At 34.9% G+C, this 13,016-nt stretch overlaps 1 protein-coding gene across 2 annotated transcripts in view; it reads right to left on the reverse strand.

Moving 5' to 3' along the window:
• Positions 1–13,016, reverse strand: part of AP3B1 (adaptor related protein complex 3 subunit beta 1) — a 158,222-nt gene that overhangs the window by 40,441 nt on the left and 104,765 nt on the right. For both annotated transcript variants that reach the window (XM_030467696.1, XM_030467697.1), the window contains exons 21-22: positions 8,036–8,108; positions 7,094–7,200 (exon numbers count right to left, since the gene is read on the reverse strand). In XM_030467696.1, coding sequence (XP_030323556.1) covers positions 7,094–7,200; positions 8,036–8,108 — 180 coding nt within the window. The remainder of the gene's footprint in view (positions 1–7,093; positions 7,201–8,035; positions 8,109–13,016) is intronic.

The following is a 13,016-nucleotide window of genomic DNA, read 5'->3' on the forward strand; positions in this document are numbered from 1 at the left end:
TCATGTTTAAGTACCACAATTAAGAATAGAGAAATGTAGTTCATTCATTTCAGGAAGTTGATTTTTTCTAATTCTTATTGTAATTGCATTGTTCTAATCCTGTATTATAAAGGCAGCTGCTTGCCTATCATTTGTACTTTCCTCGTTAATCCTGACTCAGTGAATTAACCTTTAATTACAGCCGTTAAAATTGAAATGAGCCTCTTGTCTGGCTGGGGCTGCCCCCTTCCAGTGCATGAGACTGATGAAAATTTTTAGGGTCAATGAATATGTCCCATGTCATGTCTGATAGATGCTAAAGATGTGAGGAGGTAAATGTTACCTTAGAAAGATGTGGTTGAAATTTTTAAGAGCTAGGTTTTAATGACCAAAAAAAAAAAAAAAAAAAAGGCTTAGGTTACCTGTTTCTTCAGTCTGAGTTACACAGTGTAACACACATACAGACACACTCTGTTTTACATACATTAACATACCAAGTACTTAAAGAATAACTTATGGAATAATCACCATGCCTTACACATGCTTATTTTTAAACATCTAGCACCAACTGCTTACAGCAATCGTAGTTTAAGGAGCATAACATAAATACTTTCCACGTTAGAGAAAAAGACAAGAATTACTGTCAATTCTCTCACAGATCTAAGCATTTAATTCTCAAAAAAGTTTAAGGACAGTACTGACTTTTAAGAGAGGCAAGAAAAGATCAAGAGTCCCCTCACAGTAACTTATCTGAAGGATTTTATTTCTTTTGCAATAAGCCCCACTTCCCCAATTTAATTTCCATTTTATAAATACAATTTTAATACTGTAATTGCCTTTTATTTTGCAATTTTACCACTTTTCTTTTTTAAAGACAATATCTGAATATCAGTTCAACCTTCTTCCCTCCAAGATAATAAAACAGCAAAATAGCACTGAAAGACTGTTGCTGTTAATCAAAGATCTGGTTACTCAGAATAAAATTTAATTAATATACAAGTTACTACCTAATCATATTTATATGCTTATACATAGCATATCCCTTCTAACAGATATATAATTTATATAGAGCATACTTTACATATAAAAACACAAATAAAAGGCCCAATCTGGAGAATACCTAGTACTAGAATACACGCTAATAAACTAAATAAATGAGATTATACAAAGTAACAATATAATATACATCTCAGACTGAGCATGCTATTATTTGTGCTACTTTTATCAGAAACTTTTTTCTGACTCAGAAGATTATGTTTGAAATTCCAAATTAAATTATATAATTTGTTTAAAAGAAAAAAAAAGTGTAATATCCTTAATTCGTAAGTGCAGAGCTTTTGAAGTATTAATGCATTTAATAAACATAAGACAGGTATTTTGAACAGTAAAAAACCCCACAAATATCGATAAATGGATTTCTAATTATAGAATAATGGTGAAATGACACTTCAAAAACCAGTCTCATAGAGAATTAATTTTTTAAGCCATCATTATTGGAACTATATGAAAGTAATTTCTAAAAGGAGAGTATAAGTTTCAAATACTGGATGGCATGCATACACCATGTTATCAATTTAAGAACATCCTCTTATGTAGCAAATTTATATAAGCACAGGAAAATAATATTAAGCATGCAAGAGGTCCTTGTTTCATTCCTTCATCTTGAGACTGGTTAATATATGCTAATGAGCAGCTACAGTCATTTGTAGATCTCCAAGTGCTTTCCCAAGGTGAGTAAGCATCATTATCCTCCCTTTTCAGATGGAAAACTAAAAGATTAAGTTACTCCCTCAAGATCACAAAGCAAGTGGTAAGCCAAAAATAGATCTCATTTTCCAAATGTAACACCCAGTTCTGTATCCACTGGACCACGCTGTCTTCCCACAAGCACCCGTCACACCCAATCAGCTACACAGCTGAATTTTGGGTGGCACTAAGAGAAAATAATGTTTTAACAAATTTCAGACTGCCTCTTCACTTGCTTCACAGGTACAAACTTCCCCAGGAACCCTGTGAACATATGACAGTTGTAAAATGGCTCCAACTAAACCTTAAACTTGTTACAAACCTTGTAGTAGAATGGACACAACACAGATACTTCAAACTGTTCCATGTGGGAAAAGCACCATCTTAAGAAATGAAGCTGAAGATTACACAGAACTCCAAAACCAACTCTGCTCAATGTGCAACTGTTGTCAACAATGGAAACACAACCATGCACAGGAACAGGACATATGTAGACTGCCTTGTGGAACACTTCCCCCTTCACATCCCCACAGCAGACCTTACCAATTTCAATCTTCATATAAGAAGATGGGCTTCAGAAGAAATAAATGAAAACACTTAGTGCTTAAGTAAAAGCTCTCCTGCGATGAATAAAAAATTTTAGAAGCCTCCTAAGAGGGACTGGATATGTATTTACAGAAATATAAAAATAGTCACTTAAAAATGGTAATTGGTCAAAATCTGAGAACACATGGTCAATGAGTACCAGGAACCTTAGTTGAACCATTGCATGCACTACACTGCTATCAGAAATGATTGCAATACATCTCTCTCATGACATTAACAAGTTAATGTTTCTTCTGATACACTGATTCCTGAAGTAAGAACTCAAGACCAGAGCTTGTACGAATGACAAATGTATCTAGTTATAATTACTGCTAACAAAGCTCCGAAAAAATGAAACTCATGAAGTTGAGTACACATCAATAACTATTTGGAAGAACTACTGTTCATTTCTCCACAATTCTTAAGCACCCCGCAAATCTTTGCTATAAGCTTCACACAATAGTGGAGCCATGATATAATCCATTATTGCAATCCTTATCTTCCTGGCACTTCCAAGAAGAGATCCTTCACAAAGGAAAAAAGCATACTTCAGAGAAAGTCATAACCCTTACTACTGTGGAATTAGAAATACCCTACATAGACAAAGCAACCTAAATCTTAAGAAAGTTTTTGACTGTAAAGACTATGTCAACTTCAAAATTATGCCATCTAAGGTGTCTTCCTATTCTGAAAAAACCTCTAGCTGAATATTGAGGGAGTTCATGTTTACTGTTTCTCAAGGAATTCTGTAGCTGTGCTCAATTTGAAATTAAATGTATTTATCACCTGGTTTGACAGGTCTGCAGCTCGACCTTGACTTTTGTCAAAAGCTATTATTTCTGCTCTATGCATCACCACTCTGAAGAAGTTCTCAAAGTGGATCTCAGTCAAAAGTTCTGTGCAAGATTTAAGACAGAAAACAGGATGATTTACTCCTCCCATCCTAAACAGTTTCTGTGGAACTTTTAGTTTAGTTTAGTTTAGTTAGGAATCAATAAAAAAATAGTGTAGGAATGACTACTATAAAGAGAATAAACTGATTATTCTGAATAAAGCCTTAGTAAGTAAAGCAGTACCAATTCCACAATTACAACGTAATTCAATGAGCAAAATAACTTATGGCAATACTAAATTTTTCCATTAAATATTTTTATAAGTACTTCCTCAATACAAAATGAGATTTTATCTCTTTTGATACATGCTTTTGTCATGAACTTCTCTTATTCATTTTTGACCTTTCCCCCAAATTATCATCTGTTTGTATAGGGTAAACAACCTCCTTCCCTGAAATCCTACTCCTCTCAGCCCATGCTTCAAAACACTTTTTCCCCATGGAAATGCTACTGCTATCAGAGCTCATATACAGTTGTCAATTCTCCCATGTACTAACACTGTTCTGAATCACAACAAATTTCTCTCTACCAAAGCAAGAAATTCTTTCTCATTAATTTTATTTTTAAAAATATGTGTAATTTTTACCACTGCAGTTATCACATGCAGCATATTCAGTATTCAGGACTCTTCACATTTGGAGGACCAGCTGCTTGAACATTTTTACCATCTAAAATCCTAATGAGAAAAGAACAGGTGCTTTAAGCTTTTTTCTCATCTACTGTGTGATGGGTAGGAACAGATGATCGCTTCCCTCTTCAGCTTCTCTTCTCTTCCTTCTATCACCATTCCTGTTCAAAATATAATTTCCTAAAGCAGATTATAAACTTCCCTGTCTGCATGTCATTCCTGAGTTTTGCTTTCGATTCCCCCTTCTCTATGATCTCCCTTTAGTGAACACCCATTTCCAGTGTTTTCAGATAACCACTTTATACTGACAGCTTTCAGCTTTCTCTTCTAATTTTTCATTGGCACTGCATCTTCAAGTATCTTTCAAGCCTGCAAATGTATCCACCTAAAACTCCATCAGTTCCAAGTGCTGAGTCCCCAGGCACTTAGGTCTGACTTCTCTTTTGTGCAGACTCCAAAATGCCCCCAAGTTGACTGGGATGACCTCAGTTACCTGGTTTGGTTGAGCCATGTGAAGATGGGCAAATGCACCAGGTCAGAAGCTTGCATGCGGATTTACTATTTTTTGCATCCAGCTGGAATAAGCTATTGGTAAAATACACACAATTTTGTTTTTCCTGGAGCAAACCATAATATGCAAGTGTGCGTTTATATGATGGGAAAACTTGGTATATGTAAACATGAATCATAAAAACAAATGAGCTGTAGGACAAAGCATCACGTTGTGCACTGCAATTTCTATTCAAGGATCCTTTGGATTTGTAGGTTTAAAGAGACCCATACCATTACTGTAAAACTATTCCTGTATTTATGCTTCCTATAATGTTCAGAAGCTATCCATCTGGAACTGCAAGTTTTCTAAAAGCTGTATCCAAGTAGAGTGCCACATGATTTGAATAATAGACTACCTGGCATATTCCAAGGTAAGTGGCTGCTACAATTCTTTGATACTAGGGTCATATGCTGTACTGATCTATTTTTACTCCATGCGTAGTAATGCGTAGTTATAAATTAATTTCTCACTGTTAGTTTGGCATGTGCCCTAGAGTTAAATTAATTTTCTCTCCTATTGAAGGAAGAAAAAGTTTTCTACATATGACAACTATCCTCCTTATTTTTAGAATTAATAATAGCAGATTAAATTAAAAATACTATTTTAAGAGGGACATTCTCACATGAAGTATTAAAAGCTATTTTTATCTTTTCGTTTTTAGAAATTTACCCAATGATGCTGAACAACATGTGGCGATAGTTATTTAACCACCTGCATGCAAGACTTTTTACAATATCTGGATAACATTTCAAAGAACAGTTCTTAACCATTTAATTTTTGTTGCTTCCTGGTGCACAAAACTCAGAATAGGACCGCATGTATATCTGCTGTTATTATGAATGGCAGTAGGATTTGAGCTTAGAGCTGAAAACAGAATGCAGCTCAAAACATGCAATCACCATCCAGGCAGCAGCTATTAGTTTTTACAGGATTTGGGCTGCTTGCAGAGCAGGGGCTATGAGGAAATGTACCAGCTTCTCTACTGATTACATGTTTTACCAGGAACTCAGCAGTACTAAGGCCTTTTGCAGCATCAACTCTCTCATGCAGAACTGCATCTGCTGTTCAGCCTACAACTTCTAGCTCTTTCTGTCTACTCCTTTCTTTTTCTCTGCAGCTCTATTTCATAGCAGCTACCTTCTGAAGAATGGGGACAAGCAATTTAGCAAACGAATAGTGGCAATCATGAGGAAAGCAAGCATGAATGTGAGTGGAACATGTGTTCATATACTGTAGATGATGAAAGGACTAAAGACATTGGCAAGCAGGGGGTCTTCTCAAGCATCCAACATTACTGATTGCTATCTTTAACTTACCCTCAAAAATGATAATTCTGAAGTAAAGCATAGAAACCACAGTTATTCTTAAGCTAGCCCAGAGCCAGGAAAACTGATGATTGCCTGTGCTTTTGAGCTGTCAAAGCCATGCTGGATGGAAAAGACGTGATTGTGGAACTGAAATCACAGGAATAACAACACAGCTGCAGTTAAACTTGGGCTGGTGACCTATTATTGCATTAGCACTGCAAAACTGCATGGAGGAGAACTGCCTTTTTCAAATTGTGTGACAGGTGAACTTACATGCATCAGGTAAACTGACTGCATGTCCCCAGACTGTTACTGCTCTGCTTGACATTTAAATTGCAACCACAATTGTCCTACATAAGGTTAGCAACTAATACATTGTCTGAAAATCTTCCTTTTCAGCAGCAAATTTTATAGTCTGCAAACATGAAACCGAATCATCAACTAAGATCTTTTATTTCTTGAGTTAAATCATTCATGCACCTTCTTTAATGAAGAAGTATTTCATTCTGCAAATATACTGTGCTCCCCAAACCAGCACAAAGTACCAGCAACTATTAAAGGTGCAGTGTGGTTATACATACCTGCCTCACAGGAAAAAAGGCTAAGCTAAAAAATGCCTGTGCTCGTGGTATTTTTTCTGGTCATTCCCATTCACTTTCACAACGATAAGTATTCTACATTGTACTACAGGAATTCCCTACTAAACTGCAAATTTAGCTTGGGCATTTAAAATTACTTAAAAACCCCAAACAAACCAACCAAAAAAAGAAGAACACTAACGACCATCCTTTCCCCCAACAATGGAATGCTCTCCACCTCCATGACTTTGCTAACCTTAATTATACCTATAGTTTTGAGATTCCCTGATGGAAAGTGCCGAAAAGCAGAAAGCACTGAATGTATGAATTATGACACATACTGATACACCACTGATTGAAATGTGTACCATTTTTACTTGCAACCACCAGTTATACTTTGTGTACTCATGTAAATTACTTTCAAGTTGCGAAATGTCATAATTGGAAGAATGTATGGTAATCAAACAGGCTGAGGATTAACAGGTATGAAATGTTCTTATAGTTTGATAGTGTAGAAACTAGATGATTTGAAAGACTGGTATAGTTTGTATACTTAAGTTGTGAACTAAAGTTTCCCTGACGCAAAGACGGATTGAAAGAGATGGAATATTCATATTCATACTTTCCTCCACATTTCAGAACATTACTATTACAGATCAAGAAAAGTTGCCAGACTTGCATGTAGCCAGAATTTCATACAAGACTTTTACAAGAGAAAGTACTTAAAAAAAAGCACTTTAGTGACTGTGTTATAAGGATGCAAAGTGCTTAAATTAAGACACCCACACTCAGACACAGCATCCCACTTTTTAAACACTACTTACGTCAATGACTGATGAACTCAACAGGCTTAATCCTTCTAGGTCTGCTGTTAAACTTGGGGACAAAACAGCAGGTATAGGAACTGCTGCAGGAGTTGTCACAGGACAGACTATAAGCAAAAAGACAACTAATGATTAGCTTAAAAAATACAAAATTTTAAAAATACTGGGAAGGAAAGTGAGCTATTTCCACTAGGTGTAAAAAGGTTTTATGTTTTCATTATTTCATTCTTGTATACATGCCTTTTAATACTAGAGTATTATTTTTTCAGGCCCCAATATTCAAACTAAAAATTGAAACTATAAATAAAACTGATACCTGTATAGACTAAGTTAACAAAGTTTACTTTAAGAGTATTTTTCCTCCTTTACCATATTTTCCTCTGTTGTCTACAGCGTGCTTTCATTTACAAGTTACACGCAAAACACATATAATGCCATTCTAATGTGTTGCACCTCTGGAAGTAAATTTGCAAAATGGCATTACAAAGCATAGACAAAAAACCAGTACCAGGTTTATCTTACCCATCCAAAATTGCATTTTAATGTGTTTTTCAAAAATTATTTCTTTTAATCTTATTTTAGTGACACAATCAGTTCTTAGGTTGTACAAATATCGTACAAGCAAAATCCATTGGCAATTGAGAAAATAAGCCCATTTAAACAAGGAGCTAATCCAGACTTGCAAGAAAACCCTCAAAATAAATGGTTTGCATACCGAAGTGTTCTAAATTGTGAAACTATTTCTCAGATCTAAAACTTACAAAATCAAATATTATTATAATTATGCTTAAAAATAAGTTGATAGTCTAAGCAATCTTTTTTATGTCAGGAGGCTGGTACGATAAATGCACAAAACCAAAGTTTCGAGTATTTAGAATTCATTTAATTAACTAAATGGACTTTATACCATGGGAAAAATGAGGTTTCAATCAATATACTTACAGTCATCTAAATCTAGAAGACACACATCCTCTTTCTTTGGACCTTTTCTATCTTCTACAGTTTTTTCTTCTGTCTGTCAAAATACATTAATATTTCATCTATTATCATATTAGCAAAAGAAAGGTCTTTAATACTTTCATCAGGAAAAGTGTATTTTCTCTGCTGTAAAAGTGAAAGAGAGCATGGCACTCAGAGAATTCATGTAGTGAAAAAGGGTTATCTGGAGAGTAAGCCACACTGGAGTTCCATTTACTTCTCTGAACCTATGGTTTTGTTTAATATTAATAATAGCTGCTACTCAAAGAAAACTTTTGGTACAGAACAGACACTTCTGTTGACACTACAAAAAAAGGGATAAAATATTTGGTTTTTTTAAACACAAAAGACTTATGTACTAACATTTCTTTTTCCATATGAAGAAAAGGACCAAATCCATTCAACAAGAAAGAAGTGTTATTTGCACTTATCAAGGAGTATGCAATCCCATCCCATCAACTACTGAGATTTCATGCAATTGCTGGACAAATAAGAAAAATTTGATTTTTGTCGGAAAAAAGGTTTCAATTTTAAGACTTCACATGAGATCTAATAATAAGGATTAGCAATACCCTAAGTAAGGTGTATAGCCTTATAATACATAACAGAGTAATCTCAGTGCCCTGGCAAACCGACTATTTGAAAAAATTTTGTTTCAATACACCTAAATAAATAGCTTTAAACAAGCCTAGTGAGTTTTGCTCATACCTACAGAACATGCCTATACAGTGATGATTCTTTAGTGTGTGACAGCTCAATATGGACTCCCAACAGGATGGTTTAGTGAAAAAGATGGATTTTGGATGTAGCTAGAGCCTGGACACATTACCCACTGGATGCTCATCAGAAAGCTTGTCATCATGCCCTTCTTACCCACTCTTAACCATCCTTTGGTCAGTCTGGATTGGCTGAAGAACTCCTGGTTTCTCTGGCTCATTGACCAGACAGAAGGCTTTGCCATTCTTTCAAAGAATTTGCCAACTGACTTTATACCTTAAGACACTGCTCATTACCCAATGTATAGCAAGTAATTTAAATGTAGTATTCCCAAGATCCCGACTTCTGGTCAGCCTTCTAGATTAGCAGTTTCCTCTTCAACAGCATGTGTCAGACAAATGCATGTTCATATTTTATTCTTTTACCTTTACTAGTAAAGCAACTGGTCTAAATATATCAGGTAAAATCATTATGCCCACCTGGGCCTCCATTTCTTGAGTATTACTTGCAAGTTGACACAGCCTCTTCAGGCGCTTAGGATACAAACTCCTACAGGAGCTTTGAGTCCTCTCAGATACTCAGCAGCTAGAATCACTTTCTTTTCTTCTGTTCACCACTGAAAAGAATTACCCCTCTTTTCAAAAGGTGCATTCCTTTTCCTCTTGTCTCTCATCCCTATGGTAAGTTGCAAACTAAAATAACACCGAGGTCTTTTTGTTGGGCTGTTTTCCAATTTTGAGAGAAATGCTATGGTTCCCTTCAAGGAACATGGAAGAAACTAGCTAATGGTCTTGCTATTTGAAGGTGCTGATGCTAATGACTACCAGCCTTGACCTAAGCCAAAATGACATGGCTCACCATTTTCTTCCAGTAAAACCCTGGCTTAAATAGACAGTAGTCACTGCTGTGACCATTACAGATGTGCTTTAGATATTCTGTGAAGAGATGAATTTTGTAGAAGCCACTATTTTAAGAATGATTTTTAAATCAACATGAAAATTTAACAGTCCTTACCACTATGGTATTTGATTATTCTATACTATTGCTTATTTATTTCAAACACAAAAATACACTGGACAAAAGAAATATTATAAAATATCTTTAAAATGCTGGTAACATTCTTCCATTCCTTATATGTCCTGTCCAGAATTAGCGAGGGATTCTGCTGCAGAACCTGCGCTCCTGAGTCCCATTCTGATCACAACTACCAGACTTCATTTTTTTTCTTCAAGTGTGATTACTGGCATTAAGCTTATTTCTGCTGTTTGTTTGGGGATAAATAGCATAATTCATAAGCTACAGGTTCTATTTGAATAACTCATATCTATGAACTGTAAGAGAGACAAATTCATGAAAAATTCTTATAATGAATTCCAGGTAATTTCATAGGACTGCTAGGCGAATATTTAGCTCTACATCAGAGGATTAGCTATTATCTACAAAACAGTTTTGCTATAAACCATGTGTCACAGGTTTTTTTGTAAACTATATGCTTTTCAGATACTGGAGCATAGTAAAATACAGCATGGCTGTAACAAAATGCAAATATATTTTTTTAAAAAAACTGATTTCTAAACTCTCTTACTCCCTATCCACACTCTTCTGTAAGATACAGTTCTGTCTTCAACTATGATTAAGGTTCAAAGGTTACTCTGAACTGCAGTTCTATAGTTGCTAATTACTGCAGTAGCAATGGGATTTCACCATTCCTTTTTATTCTGCAGTCAATTAAAGTCTACAAAAAGTGTCCCATCTACATAGCTATATGAAAGGCTATAGCACAAGGCTGAGAATTTTGAATATGCTTCACTTCTGCTAATGGCAAGATCACGAGGTCAAGACGTTTTAAAAAATTAGGAGTCAGAGCCAAGATTTCCTCTTACTGTTAATCAGTTAAGCAAGGACATTCTTTATCACAAATATTACCTACCAACAGTATGCCTCAGTTTGTTTGTTCTGTTATTTACTTTGCCATTCTAAAGTACTTACTAAGTGCATATCACAACGCTTGATATGTATTTCATATGACAAAATGCATTTCTGTACTATTTTGAATCTATGATGTAATTCATCTTTCAGAACAGGGAAAAAATCCTTCAAGAGAATGTATTTCACATACTTCAAAATAAAATAAAATGGTTCTGAATTAAGGCAGTAGTAGAGTGATTACATGAAGGTAATGCCTGGTAAGAAGAAGTTTCACTGCATACTTCATGAGAATATTGTACTTAAGTACATCAGTTTACTGTAAAACAAACTAAGCCCCACAAATGAAAAACCAAAAATCAGCCCTGCCATCTGGGAAGTGTAAAATCAGAAGCTAACTGGAAGTATGATTATGAACCATTTCCTACTTCAATCAAGTGTGTCAAGCTTAAGTAAATGCTCAGCTACTTATATGTGTGTGCATGTATGCGATATAAACATATTTTTTCATAGCTATATGTTTACTTTTATATATGGATACGCATATTGATTGTGCACAATTCTGTAGAGATCACTGAAGAAATATCCTCACATTTCTTATGTCTTGCTTATTACAAACATAATTATTTAATTTGCTTTTCTAGAAAAGAAAACTGATTGGCTTTCTAGTAATAATAAATAGCCAATGACTGCAACAAACACCACCTGCAGGCTTTTCTGTTGAATGAGAAAAGCTTTGCATTCCAAATCAGGACAATGAAAGAGGCTCTGACTTGTCTGTTATTTCTCCATAACATCTATAACATCTATTTATAACATATCTTTTTCTCAAAACTAAGTCCACAATACAACCCATACCATTTCCTACCAAGGAAGCCCGCTATGGGAAAAGCAGAATATTAAACAAAGAAGTTAAGCTATATTCCATCAAACATTTCTCCATTTGCAATTCATCTTGGTAATAGAGATAGAATGTGGTAAATGCATATAGGACTTGAAGCAGGAGATTTCTCTTGCTCAATGCATAATTCATGTGCTCCGCCTGCAAAGTGTGTAAAATGAGAATTTCACACCGCAGCATGAGCCATGGAGCTGCTGAGAAAAGGCAGATGAAATCATATTTTGCTGTGTGAATTTTATTTCTAATCCTCCCAGTATTTATACAAAACCATCATTGACAATCCAAATGCATTGACAGATCACCCACTGTTTCCATTGTGTTAGCACTTGAAAAGAGATCAGGCAGAAAGATAGACAATTTGTTTTTGTATATTTTTTAAATAGTGGATCAGGTTTTTAACAGCTGAGTGACTACATTATACTTGTATAAGGAGGTCAGCAGTAGCTGGTTTTAAATCCTACTGTAGAGACACCTATTTAAGCATCATCCTCAAATCTACATTTTAGCTTTACAGTATTTATGCTTACAGTATAATATGTAACTGAACATCTCAAACTATCCATCTTTCAAAAGCATATAGAACACTGCAGTACAAGAGAGAGACTCTCCTATTCACTGCGGCTCAATTGCAGTGAACACAACAGCTATTTAAGATTATTATTGAAGAGAAAAAAAAAATGAAAGCATTTGTAATATATTCAGGAAAAACAATCTGAAGTTTTTGTACCCTATTTTAATGCTCATAAACATGGGAGTATGCACAAATTAAGCTCCCATATGACCATAATTGAACCTTTTTTATTATGAAAATTCTGCTGAACATGGCAACGTTACCCAACTAAGGATACAGAATTGTAAGCACCACATAGAGCATCAGCTATATAACACAGTTCATAATGGGTGGTGAACTGAGAAACTATAAAATTAGAGCCTACTAACTACTTATCAGTATGTATTTCAGAATATCTTTTCAGCTATATTTAAAAGGAAAGGAAATCCTAATGAAACTTTTTCGCATACATGCTGACCAAATTAAGAATACCTTGTAGCAGAATGATATAAGCAATAACTTGCCCACTAAAAATCTATCAGAATAAAACCATGCATTTCTGAGTGCCTGTCTGAAACCACCTGCCTAAAAAAAAACATGAGTGTAAAATGTACCTTGAAACAAGGGTTCTATACAAGACTTTATCTATAATGTTCTTTATTATAAAGTGTGTTAACAACTACTTTTCTTTCCAGTTTGGAAGGATTTATCTAGGTTATCATCAGTTAGCTACACTTCGCATTTCTCGTATATCCTGAGAAAGAACCAGAACACTTCAGACAACTAGTGAAGGAAATAATGAACAACGGTGCTCAAATGCTGATAATAATGGACTAATGCATCAGAGAAAA

This window comes from Calypte anna, chromosome Z (assembly GCF_003957555.1).
Source record: "Calypte anna isolate BGI_N300 chromosome Z, bCalAnn1_v1.p, whole genome shotgun sequence".
In the NCBI taxonomy this organism is placed as follows: Eukaryota; Metazoa; Chordata; class Aves; order Apodiformes; family Trochilidae; genus Calypte; species Calypte anna.